Source organism: Bactrocera dorsalis, chromosome 1 (genome assembly GCF_023373825.1).
Source record: "Bactrocera dorsalis isolate Fly_Bdor chromosome 1, ASM2337382v1, whole genome shotgun sequence".
NCBI lineage: Eukaryota > Metazoa > Arthropoda > Insecta > Diptera > Tephritidae > Bactrocera > Bactrocera dorsalis.
The window spans coordinates 69193647-69210075 of NC_064303.1; the positions used below are offsets into that span (position 1 = coordinate 69193647).

The window sequence follows — 16429 nt, forward strand, 5'->3', positions numbered from 1 at the left end:
TTTAACCAAAAAACATTAAACTAACGAAAGTTAAAAAAAGTTACAGCTGTTCAAAAATCAAAAAAATGTGTGAAAATAATGAAAAAAAAGATAAAATTCTTCCAATTTTACTATGTCTGAATTTATTGAACAAAGAAGTGCTATAATGCACCATCTAATATTGCATTGGTTATTCGTGATCATTTCATAACATAATAAAAACGGTCCTTGGAGTTTGTTATGAAAGAGAATTGCTAAAGGCTGCAATCAGTAACTGATTGCGTAGACTGGGTATAATGTTTGCGAGTGTTATATGTGTTCAACATAGTTCTTTGGTATGGGAAGGATAATCGATAATTAATCGGGAAGATATTAAATTAAATGAGTTTATAGGTCCGAAATAACTTTCATAATAACATGGCTGCAGAAATTAAGCCGGCTCAACGCAGTTGTGATAATCGTTTCAGTTCGGAGAAGAAGTTGGAATTGCTAAATAAACTGGAGGGTAGTGGTGATGATATTAATTCTGCAATATTTATTCCTGGAGAAAACGGAGTTATAAGCGTATCTGATGACAAGTTTGTACATATATTTGCTCGAAATCCAAATATTTAAAAAAAAGTTTTTTAGAACTATACGTGTGTGGCTTAAACGAGATTCTGGGCAGTATTGGCCTAGTATATGTGAAAGTATGCCTTCAGGAGGTACGTCTATATATTATAATGCGGCCGAAAGACAATTGTATATTGGCCAGGATAACGGAACGGTAACCCAATACTTATTTTCGGATGACTGCAACCGTCTTTCTTTTGTCCGAGATTATTTAGCTCATCAGGGTCGTGTAATGGAAGTTGTAGTAGCTCATATGCTGAAATGGGTGTTGTCATGTGGGAAGGACAAATCATTCGTCTTTTACTCTACCGAAAATGGTCAGAGATTGGGTAGTTACAGTTTTGAGACACCTTGTACTTCACTTCAGTACGTCTTCAAAATATACGAATATTTTTGTATAAGCTGTTAAGATTATTTTCTTTATAGATTTGACACCATGGCGAAATATGCATTCGTTGGAGACAATGCTGGTATGATCACAATGTTACGATGTGACGTACAAGGAGTTCAATTCATTAATACCTTTAAAGGACATACTAGTAATTATTATTTTTATTTGTATAGCTAAAAATATAGACATATAAATTATTAGCCAGTATTCGATGCTTGAAATGGGTAGAAGAACATCAGTTACTGTTTAGTGGATCTTGCGACCAAATGGTTTTTGTATGGGATGTTGGAGGAAAACGTGGCACAATTTATGAACTCCAAGGACACAAGTAGATTTTTATCTTTTTTCTTTCCAATCTTTGTATTCACCTCTTTCACTTTTAGTAATAAAGTTTCATCACTTGCGTATGCCAATCATACCCAGCAACTAATAAGCGGAGGTGAAGATTCTGTTATGGTTTTTTGGGAAATGAATGCGATGCGAAAGGAAGTACCAGGATGGGTTGAAAGCAATAGTTGTCAACAATGTCAACGTCCATTTTTTTGGAATTTCCGAGCAATGATGGACCAAAGACAAATAGGTAAATATAAATCGCAATGATGAATAAAACCAAATCATTCCCCTAATCATACAGATATAATAATTATGTATCTGACTTAGCGAAAATAATGCTAAAATAATAATAGGTAATTATGAAATGAAATAATTGTTTTCTAGCATTTCCAATTCGGAATGAAAGTAGGTAAAGTAGAATAATAACCACGTCTATATCTTTCTACTTATGAGCCCAATGAAGAATATATCGCCGAAATAACACCCTTGATACAATCCTCACATCAGTCGATTCTATATTATCAGAAATGACACAGATTTTACCAACCTAGGGACTTTCATTTCGGCGATTTAAAACTATTGGGATCGGTAAGTGGAAGTTATATTTGTTATTACAGAAAGTGCGATAAAATCGGGTATATACTGATTATCGAAGTTCTCGTTGAATATGCTCTTTATTTTGGGCAGAAAATAATTTTTTAACAAAATTAAGTGTTGTAATTTTTTAAGATATACTGTAAATGATGACAATTTTCCTTTTCAAATGTATGGTCTTCCACTGCATATTGGTTAATGTTTTGGATATTGATAATATCAATTTAATGCGTAAAAAACTCTCAGTTGAGAATACTCAAAGTTTCAAATTTTTTTGTTAGTGGTTTTCCTTATTGTAATAGTAATCTCTGCATGTTCCTATAAGGCGATTCCTCTTCAAGCAAGTGGTTGTAGGGATGGTTTCTACGAAAACATTCGAGAAGGAACTGCTTATAGAGAAGGATTTTATGCTCCTTTACACGTAGGATTTTGTATGTGCTCGATGTGAGACATTAGTAGGCGTCCCGTAATTGTCTGTAGGGCTGCCGGCTAGCGACTTAGGATATTGTTGCGACTCTGTACTTTAGTGACAATAGCGAATGTTTAGCTACTCAGTCTGTACTTCTTCGTCCAGTCCGTGAATAAGGTGGACGTAGATTTAGCAACTTTTATACTACTAACGGTGAAGAAGCGAGAAAGTTCTGGGGCATAAGCCTTCATTTTTGAACATATGCCATTCCGTTGTCCGACGTCATTATCGTACAATCATCTGCGTTTGAGGTCATAGAGATAATAATACCGATGAATGTCGACCGCTCACATAGTTCCTGGCCCATGATGTCCTGGAAGAAGCGTGGTGTATCTGATCTTTTCAAGTATTATTGTATTGTTAACTAGACCTTCGACAAGTCCAACAGTACTAGGACAGTTCTCTCTTCAGACTGGGAGTCATATTGATTAGTTGAGATTAGTGGGACCTTTTTGGGCACTAGGCTGCATCTTGCACAGGCGTTGGGGCTTTGTCGCATTAGTGCGCTGGCAGCATGGGGCTACACTCCCTATGAGCCTTAAGGCCTGAGCACGCCTTTAGACGGCTCCAACCAGTTCTGGTTAAACTCCTACTTATCCAGAATAGATCCTGACATACCTAGTGTATGTCCTGCAGTATCTCCGCATGATACTGACCACCTCTTTGCATGTCCTACAAACCCCACTCATCTAACACCCTCCTCTCTTTGGTCCGACCCCATCGAAACAGCACGTCTCTTGGGCCTCCCGTTAGATGACGTTGACGACAACGCACATGACTCTTACCATCCTAACGGGGACTAGATAACCGTTAAAACAATAACAACAACGGCTCCAACCATTTCATGAACTAATCGGAATGAAATTATGGTGGAGCCATGGAGAAGCAGAAAAATTCATGCGAGCTTGGAATCAAAGCCATCACAGATTAGGAGGATATAGAGCAACCTTGTTGCTAAGTGTTGATCTAATGGTGACAAATGTCACTTACCGATCCAAACAGGGTTAGATCGTCGAAATGATAATAAATGGCCGAAGCCAATTCCGGTATCGCAGAACCGGCTATCGTAGAAATTGTCATTTGATAACACCATACCGAAGCAATTCTTCTTTAGCTAAATTCGACAAAGTACACAGCCAGTATCATGTTGAGAGTCGAAAATTGTTTCGGGATCCTTAAGGGGTAGGAGTAGTCAGAGGCACGAAAAAATGAGAATTTTCAGTATTTTTTTTTTGCTATTAAATCATGTTATTTTACAAAAGTAGTAATATGGCATTATTATAGAATGTGTTGACTTGAAGTCACGAACATTTCAAAAAAAAAAAAATTAATTTCCAAAGTTATAGTTTGTGTTGACCCTGTTCCAAAAAACGGTACTTACGGTGACAACTATAAGTCCTTGGAGATTCATCTAAAAGCAATCGAGCAAAGAAAATTTGTTTTATAAATAGATAAACTCGGGCGTGATCGAAGGATTTCAAAAATTAACAAAATGGCGGCCTCAGGAATTTTTTGGGAAAAAATCAACAGTTAATTGGCCTTAAAAATCGAAATTTTTGAAAAACAAAAAATCCTTCGATCAGGCCCAAGTTTATTATGTATTCTAAAAGCTGTATAAATTTCATTAAAATCTACAGAGTGGTTTTCGAGTTACAGTTGTCACCGATCCAAAAAACATAGTTTTGAGAAAAACGCTAGTTATTTTACCACTTACTTACTTATAGATAATTTCTTTAGCACTTACACCTTAGCACCCACTCCGGAATAAAATGCCTTTTTTGTTATGGCCAAATGATTGTCTTTTAATTCAGGAGGATACTCACATGCTTCACAAATGCGTTAACAATATTTTAAGTATAATGTTAAAGAAGAAAATCTCCCTGGTCGGATACCGCTGGAGTGACAGTAAATGTATGGAAAACCGTGAATTGTTGGGCTCCTTGGTCGGAGGCTGCACCAAGTGTATATATAAAACAAATCGAAACTAGGTTGGATGAGCTGCTGTGCGAAGATCAAAAATGATGACACCCGATGGTTGTGAAAAACTGAGAAAGTTGCTGCGCGACGAAAATCAAAAATGATGACACACGATGGTTGTGAAAAACTGAGAAAATTGCTGCGCGTCGAAAATCAAAAAGTCCGCTGATGTTGCTCGCTGTTGTTGTTGTTTTAACGGATATGCTAATCCCCGTTAGGATGGTAAGGGTTATCTGTGTTGTCGTCGAGGTCATCTAACGGTAGGCCCAGGAAACGCGCTGTTTCGACGGGGTCGGACCAAAGGGAGGAAGGTGTTAGATGGGTTGGGTTTGTGGGGCATGCAAAGAGGTGGCCAGTGTCATGCGGAGACTCGTTGCACGCAGGACATATATTGGATATGTCGGGGTCAATTCTGGATAAGTAGGAGTTTAACCTGCTACAGTACCCAGAACGAAGTTGCGCTAGGGTCACTCGCGTTTCTCGCTGCAACTGGAGCTCTTCATCTGCAATAGGTGGTGCTTTGACTCCAAGAACGCCATTCACGGGAAGGGAGTCGGTGAAGGTGTTAATGGTTCCACTGTGAATGGCGGTCAGTGCCTGTCTGAAGTCTGTAGCGTCCGAAGTTCGGTCGGCGTACTGTACGATGTCGTCGACGTAGTCGAGGAATGACCTCTTGATGCTCCTAGGAGGCGGCTCCGCTTCAAGCAAATGGCTGCAAGGGTGATTCCTACGGAAACATCCCAGCAGGAACTGCCTGGAGAGGAGTTCATTATGCTCCTTTACAGGAAGCATGCGCGTCTCACTATGGAGGTGTTCGATGGGAGACATCAAGAGACATCCCGTCGTAGTCCGGAGTGCTGTGTTCTGGCAGGTCTGTAGTTTCCTCATCTGCGCGCCACTGCATCCAGGCGACCATATCGGTGCTGCGTAGTTGAGGACCGGCCGGCCGATTGCCTTGTAAGTTGCCAACAACGTTTCTTTGTCTTTTCCCCATGTGCTGCCGGCTAGCGACTTGAGGATCTTGTTGCGGCTCTGTACTTTGGCGATAATCGCGGTCGTGTGGGGAGAGAAGGAGCATAGACTATCAAGGGTTACGCCTAAAATTTTAGGGTTATTGACAGTCGGAATTTTGACGCCATCGACTGCAATATCAAGCTCCAGTCTATACTCCTTCGTCCAGTTTGTGAATATGGTCGCTGTGGATTTGGCGGGGGAAAGTTGGAGATTCCGTGCAGTGAGGAAACGAGAAAGGTCAGAGAGGTAGCTGTTCACTTTCGAACACATGCCATCGATTCCATTGCCCGACGTCAATATCGTGCAGTCATCAGCGTACGAGGTTATGGAAACCCCCTCTGGTGGTTGTGGGAGTTTCGAGATATAGAAATTAAACAGTAACGGGGAGAGGACACCACCCTGCGGAACCCCCTGTTTAATTCTTCTAAGTTTAGATGTTTCATCTCGAAATAGTACGGATGACTGACGACCGTTCAGATAGTTCATGGTCCACCTGGTCCACCATGGCCCTGGAGGGAGAGTGGTTTTTTCAATGTCCTGCAGTAGCGTTTTGTGGTTGACCGTGTCAAAAGCTTTTGACAGGTCCATCGCTACGAGGATCGTTCTTTCGCAGGGTGGTTTCTGGTTGAGGCCACGAACTATCTGGGCGTTTATGACGCTAAGTGCTGTGGTGGTGCTGTGCACTTTGCGGAAACCATGCTGGTGGCTGGCTAGGCTCAGGTGGTGAGTGAAGGTCGGGAGTAATAAGGCCTCTAGTGTCTTCACTACTGGGGAGAGGAGAGTTATCGGTCGATAAGATTCCCCTTTGTTGGCGGGTTTCCCAGGTTTCAGTAGTGGGACCACTCTTCCGACTTTCCACACATCGGGTATTTGAAGAGTGGTGAGCGACAGGTTGAGGACCTTGGTGAGATATTTTACTCCCGTCGAGCCTAGATGCTTTAACATTAGCATGTTGATTCCGTCTGGGCCGATGGATCTGGAGGATTTTGCCTTGTTGATGACACCCTGAATCTCCTCATCGGTGAAAGTAAGTGGCGCGCAGTTGTTTGGCATTTTGCGCAGCCGTCGGTTAACACATCTCTTGGCCTTGTCTACCGAAGGGTGCAGTGTAAACTGCCGGCTAAAATAGCTCGCGCACTTCTTCGGGTCCGAAGAGGCATGACCATTGAATTGAACTTCAACTCGGTCGTCGTGTCTCTTCGGATTAGACAAAGCTTTGACAGTAGCCCAAAGCTTACTCACACCGGTGGAGAGGTTGCAGGACTTCAGGTGCTCTATCCATTTCGTCCGCTTATGTTGATTTACCATTCGCCGAATCTCCAAATTGAGATCCCTTATTCGGGGATCCCCGGGATCGGCATGGCGTAAGGTGTCGCGCTCATTAGCTAAGACAGCTGCTTCGGCTGGGAAATTGGGGTGGATTTCCGCTATTCTTCCAGCCGGGATGAAGCGAGCAGTAGCTGCTGCGATCACCTTGCGGAATTGACGTTCGCCAACGCATACGTCCGTAGGAATGGGTAGAGCGTTGAAGGTGCTCTCAGTGAATTCTGTGAAGCCGACCCAATTAGCTTTTTTGAAGTTAATGAAGGTACGGTTGTCCACAGAAACGAAATCGGGAGGCTTCTTGATCGAGATAATTATGGGCAGATGGTCTGATGCAAGAGTTAGCATAGGTCGCCAGGTTATGCTGTTTATCAGGCCACCGCTAGCAATGGTAGGTCATGCTCGTAGGTCGTGATCGAAAAGGGCGGCTTCTTCCTTGACAAGGGTTTTTGCTCGTTGGGCTGTGGAGAGTTATGGTGGGTTGAGGTACGGCGTGCATTGGTGTGTGTGTGGGTGTAGACTTCTGCTTCCAGTCGATGAGTGTTGTCTCCAAGTGTGGTGAGTGGGCCAGTGTTGCTTTGTGAGTGGTGTGTTGTAGTAGTGTATGGGGGCGGAACGCTTAACTCATTTAGCCAAACGCGTTTAAAGTTTCACATTAGCGCTTTGAAGCGCCCGAGCTCTCTTTGTTATTACTCGAATAACTCAAAAAGTAATTATCGGATCAACGTGAAATTTTCAGAGAATATTTAAAATATTGCACTTGACGAAAATGCGAAGAAAAAAATTTTGAAAATTCTTACTACCCCAAACCCCTTAAAGAAAAGTTTTGTAGCTTGAAACAAATGCGGGAAAAAATAAAAGACCGAGAGAGTCAAACATTTTTTAATAAATGAGTACTTGTCTGCTGTGTGCTGCACAACATACTCTTAAAAAGGCCCGATTCTTCACACATACGATGGAAGTGCTATTGTTGCACCTACCCCCGAACTAAACGACAAGCACTATACAATTTAATTTTTGAATAAAAGTTCATATTTTTGTTTTAATATGAAACAAGTAATTGAAAATTACACCGGTCAACAAAAAAAAATCTTTTTTTGGGTTTCTGTTCTCATGCTTGACTTCTGATTCTAGACATTGAAAAACACTTAAATATTAATCATTAGTTCTTTAAGTTTGCTTTGGGCTGATCTACATCGATAAATATATTTTAATTTATTTCATAAATCAAAGATGGCAGCACTTTGATTCACCCGAAAGTAAACAGTATTGTTATTTGTAAGAGGCACAGTAGTGAATGTTAACCTGTTTATTATAGCTGTAACAACAATATTAGAGTATTATAGTAATGAGCGATATTTCACTACCGGTGATTTTTTCACTGTGATTGAAAAATCGCAAATCGCAACTGCGATCACATTTTATAAATAGCAGTTCGCTTCTTCGCAGTTCGAACCTGTGAATTGCGATCACAGTTCGAACCTATGATTTACGATAGCAGTTCGAACCTGTGAATTACGATCACAATAACAAATAGCATAAAAGTAACAACTTTCTTCTTTTTCGTCATAGCGGTTTGAAGTTTTGAGTGTAACGCTCTTATAATTTTTAATAATGGCAGGAAATGTATCAAGGAAAAGAAGTGAAGTATAGCAGATGTTTGAAGTGGTAGATGAAATGTAAGCAAAATGGAATAATGGAATATTTTAATTTGTTTTAATTAAAGTTTTAATTTTTACTTATTGTTAAAACCAAATATGAAAACAAGAATTGGAACTAATTAATTTCAGAAAAAATTATGGAATAAAAAAATTACGGGGTTTTAATATTTTCCCAAAGATTAGGAAACTCCCGTTAATTATTAGATCTTGAAAATATTAAAAGCGGGTATTCTAAACAAACAAATTATCACCACACTAATGGTAATTCCTTCTAAGAAATGCGTGATATGATACAAATGAACTATGCTATACGGTCTAAGTGTCAGCTAGCCGAACCGCTCCAACATTTGCGAAAGTGTAGTGAAAAGAAAGACGGAAAAACTTGACTCGAGTTATAGGAGCCAAAAGAGAATTTGCCGGCAATAACGACAAAACGTTTTCGTCGTTCTCACGACAGTCGGGTCTACGTAAGTGGAACAGATCAGGCGGCCTATTCTGTAACTCGATTCGAAAATGTATTCTATTCGAAATTCGGATCTGATTTATAATTATGCGAAAGTTGTACCACCCTGTGTCAATAAATACGTACAATTTTCGTTTTTGCTTTCTACAACTCATAAGCTATGGATTATTTTATCCGAAAATTGGCTTGAAAATCCGAAAATCGAGTTACAGAATATACAAAATCCGAATTCGAGTAAATTTTTTTTCGAATCGAGTTACAGAATAGGCCCCCAGGACTTTTATTCGGCCAAACAGTGTCAAATCGGCAGAATCTGCCGCTACAACAACAACAACGACGTTTTAACCTCCACTTAGTTGCGATCGCAAAAGCAATATAAAATCACAGTGATTTAAAAATAGCAATCACTGAAATCACAGATATCGAAAAATCACCATATCGCTCATCTCTAGAGTATTACTCAGTTAAAAAATATCATCAAGTCAGTGTAAAAATGATGTTGATTCATTCTGTTTTATTTGCGGTGAATTTATTAAAGTTATAATGTTATTATTATTATTGTTATTTTACATTTATATATTATTGTTTATCACACATCTTGAATAAAAACGACTCTTGTATCTAAAAAAAGTTTTCTAATTATAATTTATAGTGAAATTGTAGAAAAAATATAAAAATCAGTCATTTCTGCTTAAAAATCGAAAAATTGCTCTAACTTCTACGAAAGCAAACTTAAACCGGAAAAAAATTTTTTTTCTTATTTTCGTTATAGGAGAAACTAAAATTTAACATGTAGATGTCAGACCCAAAAGTCGCGTTGACCGGTGTTATTTATTGGTTGATTTTAAGCGTTTATTGGTTATTATGTTTTATTATATTACACTGGCCTACAAAAAAAAAACAGTTTTGGTTTGTGCAGCTCTGTGCGCATCAGTAGTCGGTATAGTAGGTAGGATGAACCACATTCCCGCTACTAGATGTCAGCTGACAGCTCTAGTTTACCTACAATTCTTATTTTATTTTCCCCGTATACTATTTTGCAAACGTTTGCCAGCCACTGCATCGCGCATCACTCATACGATAGGATGAACCACATTCCCGCTACTTAGATGTGTTTTCTTCTTTCTTATGATATGGAAAATGTGACTTGTTTTCTCATATCAACTCACAAAATACATCCAAAATCAGGTATAAAATCTTAGGCACCAAAATGAGTTTAGGCCAGTGTTATTATTGTTATATTTCATTTTTATGTCAAACTAGAGGACCCGTCTACGCTTCACTGTGGCTGGTACATACATAGATAATACTACTACCATCTATATGATTTCTATTAGTTAGATTAGAACTATTAGTTAATGAGATATAGCATTTTGTGTTAGTTTACAAAAAAATGGATCATAAAGCATTTCGTGTGTTAATAAAGCATTGCTTTTTGGGGGAAAATACTGTGGAATTTGGGCTCAGGGAAATCCACCGTTGAAAAGATATTTGCTAAGCTGATGCTCTCAAGAAGTCCTGCAACCTCTCCACCGGTGTGAGTAAGCTTTGGGCTACTGTCAAAGCTTTGTCTAATCCGAAGAGCGCGAGCTATTTTAGCCGGCAGTTTACACTGCACTCTTCGGTAGACAAAGCCAAGAGATGTCTTAACCAACGGCTGCGCAAAATGCCAAACTGAAGAGGTTCAGAGTGTCATCAAAAAAGCAAAATCATCCAAATCCGTTGGCCCTGATGGAATCAACATGCTAATGCTAAAACATCTAGGTTCGACGGGAGTAAGTAATCTCACCAAGGTCCTCAAACTGTCTCTGACCACTCTTCAAATACCCGATGTCTAGAAAAACGGAAGAGTGGTCCCACTACTGAAACCTGGGAAGCCCGCCAACAAAAGGGAATCTTATCGCCTGATAACTCTCCTCTCCCCAGTAGTGAAGACACTTGAGGCCTTGCTACTCCCGACTTTCACTCACCATCTGAGCCTAGCCAGTCGCCAGCATGGATTCCGAAAGGTGCACAGCACCACCACAGCACTTAGCGTCATAAACGGCCGGATAGTCCGTGGCCTCAGCCAGAAACCACCCTGTGAGAGAACGATCCTCGTAGCGTTGGACTTGTCAAAAGCCTTTGGCACAGTCAACCACACAATGCTACTGCAGGACATAGAAAAAACAACGCTTCCTCCAGGGTTAAAGAGGTGGTCCATGAACTATCTGAGCGGTCGTCAGTCATCCGTACTATTTCGAGGTGAAACATCTACACTCAGAAGAATTAAACAGGGGGTTCCGGAGGGTGGTTTCCTCTCCCCGCTACTGTTTAACTTCTATATCTCGAAACTCTCGCAACCACCTCTCTGACCTTTCTCGTTTCCTACTGCACGAAACGTCACACTTTCCCCCACCCAATCCACAGCGACCATATTTACAAACTGGACGAAGGAGTATAGACTTGAACTTAATATTCAGTCGATGGCATCAAAATTCCGGCTGTCAATAACCCTAAGATTTTAGGCGTAACCTTCGATAGTCTATGCTCCTTCTCTCCCCATATGACCGCGATTGTCGCCAAGGTACAGTTGGCAACTTACAAGGCAATCGGCCGGCCGGTCCTCAACTACGCAGCACCAATATGGTCGCCTGGATGCAGTGGTACGCAGATGAGGAAACTTCAGACCTGCCAGAATACCGCACTCCGGACCAGACGGGATGGCTTTTGATGTCTCCCATTGAACACCTCCACAGTGAGACGCTTATGCTATCTGTAATGGAGCATAATGAATTCCTCTCCAAGCAGTTCCTGCTGGGATGTTTCCGTAGGAATCACCCTTGCAGCCATCTGCTTGGAGCGGAACCGCCTCCTAGGAGCATCAAAAGGTCTTTCCTCGACTACGTCGACAACATCGAACAGTACGCCGACCGGACTTCGGACGCAACTGACTTTCGACAGGTACTGACCGCCATACACAGTGGAGCCATCAACGCCTACACCGACTCCCTTCCCGTGAATGGCGTTCTTGGAGTCAAACCACCACCTATCGCAGATGAAGAGCTCCAGTTGCCGCGAAAAACACGAGTGACCCTAGCGCGACTTCGTTCTGGATATTGTAGCAGGTTAAACTCCTACCTATCCAGAATCTGCCCTGATATACCTAATGTATGTCCTGCATGCAACGAGTCTCCGCATGACACTGGCCACCTCTTTGTACGCCCTACAAACCCCACTCATCTAACACCCTCCTCCCATTGGTCGGACCCGATCGAATCAACACGTTTCTTGGGCCTCCCATTAGATGACCTCGACGACAACGCAAACGACCCTTACCATCCTAACGGGGATTAGCTAAGCCGTTAAAACAACAAACAACAACATGCTCTAAAGAGGCGAAAGCTCGGTGCAAAGTGGGTTAAACCACGTCAAGTGATACATGAAAATTTCGAAAAATTTCCGATTTTGAAAATTAGCAGTTCATTAGAAAGGGGACGAGACGCATACCCCGTGATATAAATATTTCGTTAAAATTCTTTTTTTTTTTGTTAATGTTATTGAAATCGATGAAATTTTGTGAAGTCAAAGAAAAATGTTCGTGCTATCTTCTTATATATAAAAATGAATCGCAAAATGTGTTGGTAAGGGTTTAACTCAACAACGCCTGGACCAATTTGGCCAATTCTTTTTTCTAAATGTTCGCTGAGGCTCAAGGATGGTTTTTACGGCAAGAAAAATTCGAATAATTTCCGAAAACCCCCTAAAAACAGCCCTTTTATTTTATCCATACAAACGAATTAATGTTTGTTTATTAGTAACGCTAAGGGAATGACTGAACCAATCTTGATGAAATTTTCAGAGAATGTTCTATGTGGAACGGGGAAGGTTTAAAAATAAAAAGACCTGTATGCTTTTCGTGAAGAAAAGTCGGAAAATTGGAAAATTCCAAAAAGTTAATATTTTCCATGCAAATTTTTTTATAAAGTTTTTTTTGTTTTGTTTTTCAATTATTTGAATCGTTCAAATTTGTCGGTTTCTTCAAAAATTTTTGAAAATTATTCAGTAAAAATGTTATGTGTGTTGCACACAAAGTGATCAATTACAGATTGAAATTTGTTACGATGCTACGAAGAGATCGCGCTATTATCGGTCGGCGTTATTTTTGGCATCAACATACATTAGCAGCCCAAGGCACATGACCGAGTACTCCCAGGATGATGACATACGTGCGGTATTATAGAGCGCGGGATATCAGCAAGCGATCGTCACGATTTCACAGCAAGATTTTTCAAGCAACAGCTCCTTGGACTTTATCTTGAAGTGCTGTTAGATGATAGATGTTTCGCAATCTACAAGCACCGAAACTGTGTAATGGAACCCCACTGATTGTGACGCACCTATCGAATACAAGGGGGCAGAATGCTTGATTCTACGAATTCCTTTGAGTTCTATCTATTTGCCATTTCAGTTCAAACGGATTCGGTTTCCAGTAAAAATTGCATTTGAGATGACAATCATCAGGAAATGTGTGGTATAAATTTGGAGCCGCTATGTTTTTTACACCGCTAAAAATACGTGGCGTTGTTGCGTACGAGTTGGAAAACTATCTTCTCTGTACATTTACGCACAACAGAAACCAAAAAATCAAGCTGCGTTACATTAAAAAAAAAAAACATGATAAATTTAACTTTCTTTTTATATCAAAACACATATGTATGTAATTTTACGCAGGAAAACGGCTGCGGGGTCAGCTAGTATTATAAATATTTTTTCATGATCCATTTGTTTAAATAATAATATTTTACATAATTTTTTGTTAAACGAAATTTTTTAAATGTTCTTCACCCTAAAAAAAAATTTAAAAGTGTGTATCATAACGCGGATTTTGGTTCATTCATACCATTCCAAAGATATTACATATACCCCTACCTCTCTTAAAACGTATGGCACATCCATCTTTGAATTTATTTGGGAGAAATATCAACAGAAAATGGTTTAAAATAATAGAAAACAATAGAATTGTTGAGGTCGTCGAGTAAAATCACGAAACTGGACGAAACAAACTATAATTTAGAAACATTAAAATAAAATTAAAGGACCGTGGGAAATGTTTTGAACATAAAGAAGTAATACAATCTGCTACTTCTAGAAATATACAAATTAAGTAAAATTAAAATTTGAAGCATTTTGCTCCTTTTCAGTCATTTGTGTTTTTTTTTTTTCATAACATTTAAAAGCTCATTTTGTTTGAACCATATGTAGTATCGTAGGTTGCTCTCAGTACAAAGATAAAACTATTGTGCGTTTTATTATTGATAACTAGCGACAGCAAGGAAATAAAGAGTTTGTGGAAACCTACTTCATCTCATTTAGTAAAAAAACAAAATAATTCCCCATTTAAACGAGAATAACTTATGAATATGCAATAAACATTAATTAAAAGCCATTTAATTGTCAATAAAACTTTTTTTCCTTGGTGTTAGGAAGTTCGAATGGACAATTCAAAATACCAAAAAACAGTTGGGTGGAACTGAAGTTGAATTGCTTTAACTTCAATTCCAATGCCGAGTGGAGTAGAAAATCGTAAAAGGGGTATAAGCCCTGATTGGGGGAAAGTACAAAATTAACTGTAATCGAAATCACTTAGCTGTAGATCCAGGAAAGGTGCTGTTGGTTGTTCGACGGAGTTTGGCAAAATAGAAAGGGATATTAAGTTACGTTATTATGACAATGGAAAGAGGTGAATTATATCGTGCACGCACTCTTTCAGTATCCAGATCGAAGTTGCTTCACTTCAAATAATGTTCAGTACATGTCTCAAGTTGTTAAAGACCCAAATTTTGTATGTGTATTGAAGCTCGCCGGGGTATTGTAGAAAGGTAGTAATGTCCCTATGAAGCAATTCTGCTCCAAGTTGGTGACTGCAATGATGATTTCTGCGAAAACTTCCTAACAGAAATGTAGGCTCCACTATTACGTTGTTCTACGAGGGACATCAAAAGTCATCATGTGATAATCCAATGTGCGGTGTTTGGCATGTATGTTTGTTTCTACTGCATCCAAGCGAATGTGTAGTTTATGACTTTAATTGTGAGACTACCATAAGTTGGTAGATTGGTGTCAGAGAGAAGTTGAGAACCTTTGTGAAGAACTTTACTCCCGGCGATTGACCGATGAACTTAGACGTTTTAGTCTTATTGATGACATCTTGACTCGCAGTTCTTTGGCGTTTTGGGTAAGTAGTCGTAAAACTTTAGGCTGGATTTTCAAATTGAGATCCCTTATGCTAGGATCACTGGGATCGACGTAAAGTGTAGCAAGAACTTATCTTAAGTATTAGTCTAAAATTGACAGTATCCAATGAACCTATTATCAAATTTTGTAATGCTACTGAGATCGTATTTAGGTTTTGATGTATTAATATATATTTATATATTCATGAAATTCCTAGATTCCGCAAATATTTTTTGTTGAAAAGGGTTTATCCATCATTTAAAAAACGCAACGTAATTGTGCAATCATGTGATAATATATTGTGGCACAGGTTTCCAACGAAAGTGCTGGTAATTTGTTTGATTCGACTCCTTTAAAGCTTTCTGAATGCTTTAAAGTGGAGTCGATTTTAAACAAAACAAACCGAATTAAACAAATTACCAGCACTTCCGTTGGTAACCTGAGCTATAATAATTTCAGTTGCTCGGAAATAGCCTAGTAGTGTTTGCTTTCAATTTAGTAATAATTTATATGCTTTATAATTTTCAGGCATTCGACAGCACCATTGTCGACACTGTGGAAAGGCTGTATGTGACAATTGCTCTGTAAACCGTATTAATATCCCTATAATGGGATTTGAATTCGATGTGCGTTGTTGTGATCCATGCTATAAGCAATTACAAAGTGTTGAGTATGTTTATTTATATGTTGTGAGAATATATTAAAAAAGCGACAAGTTTTAGACGTCCTTCATTGGCTTCATTTCATGATGCAAAACATTCTATCATTAATATGGACTTGGATGAGAATCGAAAGTTGTTATTGACCGTTGGACAGGATCGTATTATTAAAATCTGGGATTTATCTTCAATTTGGGCATAATAAAAATGGCCTAGCTTTATCTGGATTTATGCTGAAATCCCTTATTAAGGATTTTATTTTGCTATTACAAATTTTATTTATTCATGATTTATCTCAATTTATAAGAAGTTTTATTCCATTGGAAGCATAATAACGTGTGTGGATGATAGATACCTGTCGAGCTCCATTTCTAAAATTTGTATTGAAATTATTTGTAATTCTTTGCGCATATTGGGAGACACCAAAGCAAAGTTCGCTATAAAAACTGAATAATGCTGTTGTCGTCTTTATTTGTATCATGTAATGAATATTTAATAAATGCATATGTGGACTAATATTTGTATTCTTCTTAACCCTTTCGCTATATTGTATCCATATGGATACACTCAACTTTGCAAGCATTTAAAAATACGCCAAGTCAAAGAATTGAGTTACATTTCGACATCATACCGTTTTTTCAGACATTATGAATCATTCTACATAAAAAACATTGGGATATTTATAAAACTGAGAATAATATAGCATTTTTAAAAATTGACTTATTTTTTTTTTTGGGA

At 39.0% G+C, this 16429-nt stretch overlaps 1 protein-coding gene across 1 annotated transcript; it reads left to right on the plus strand.

Moving 5' to 3' along the window:
- Nucleotides 1-313: 313 nt before the first annotated feature.
- LOC105233265 (WD repeat and FYVE domain-containing protein 2) lies at nt 314-16209 on the plus strand. Its single transcript, XM_049445888.1, has 7 exons — nt 314-557; nt 610-957; nt 1018-1130; nt 1184-1310; nt 1366-1562; nt 15561-15702; nt 15755-16209. The coding sequence occupies exons 1-7, from the start codon at nt 397-399 to the stop codon at nt 15891-15893; spliced, it is 1227 nt and encodes a 408-aa protein (XP_049301845.1). The 5' UTR covers nt 314-396; the 3' UTR covers nt 15894-16209.
- Nucleotides 16210-16429: the final 220 nt, after the last annotated feature.

What these genes read in the sequence shown, in the direction of transcription:
- LOC105233265 (XM_049445888.1), top strand. Translation starts at nt 397, where the DNA reads ATGGCTGCAGAAATTAAGCCGGCTCAACGCAGTTGTGATAATCGTTTC. An exon ending in ATAAGCGTATCTGATGACAA is followed by an intron (nt 558 to 609) that starts GTTTGTACATAT and finishes AAAGTTTTTTAG; the next exon opens with AACTATACGTGTGTGGCTTA. An exon ending in AAGCAATTACAAAGTGTTGA is followed by an intron (nt 15,703 to 15,754) that starts GTATGTTTATTT and finishes GACAAGTTTTAG; the next exon opens with ACGTCCTTCATTGGCTTCAT.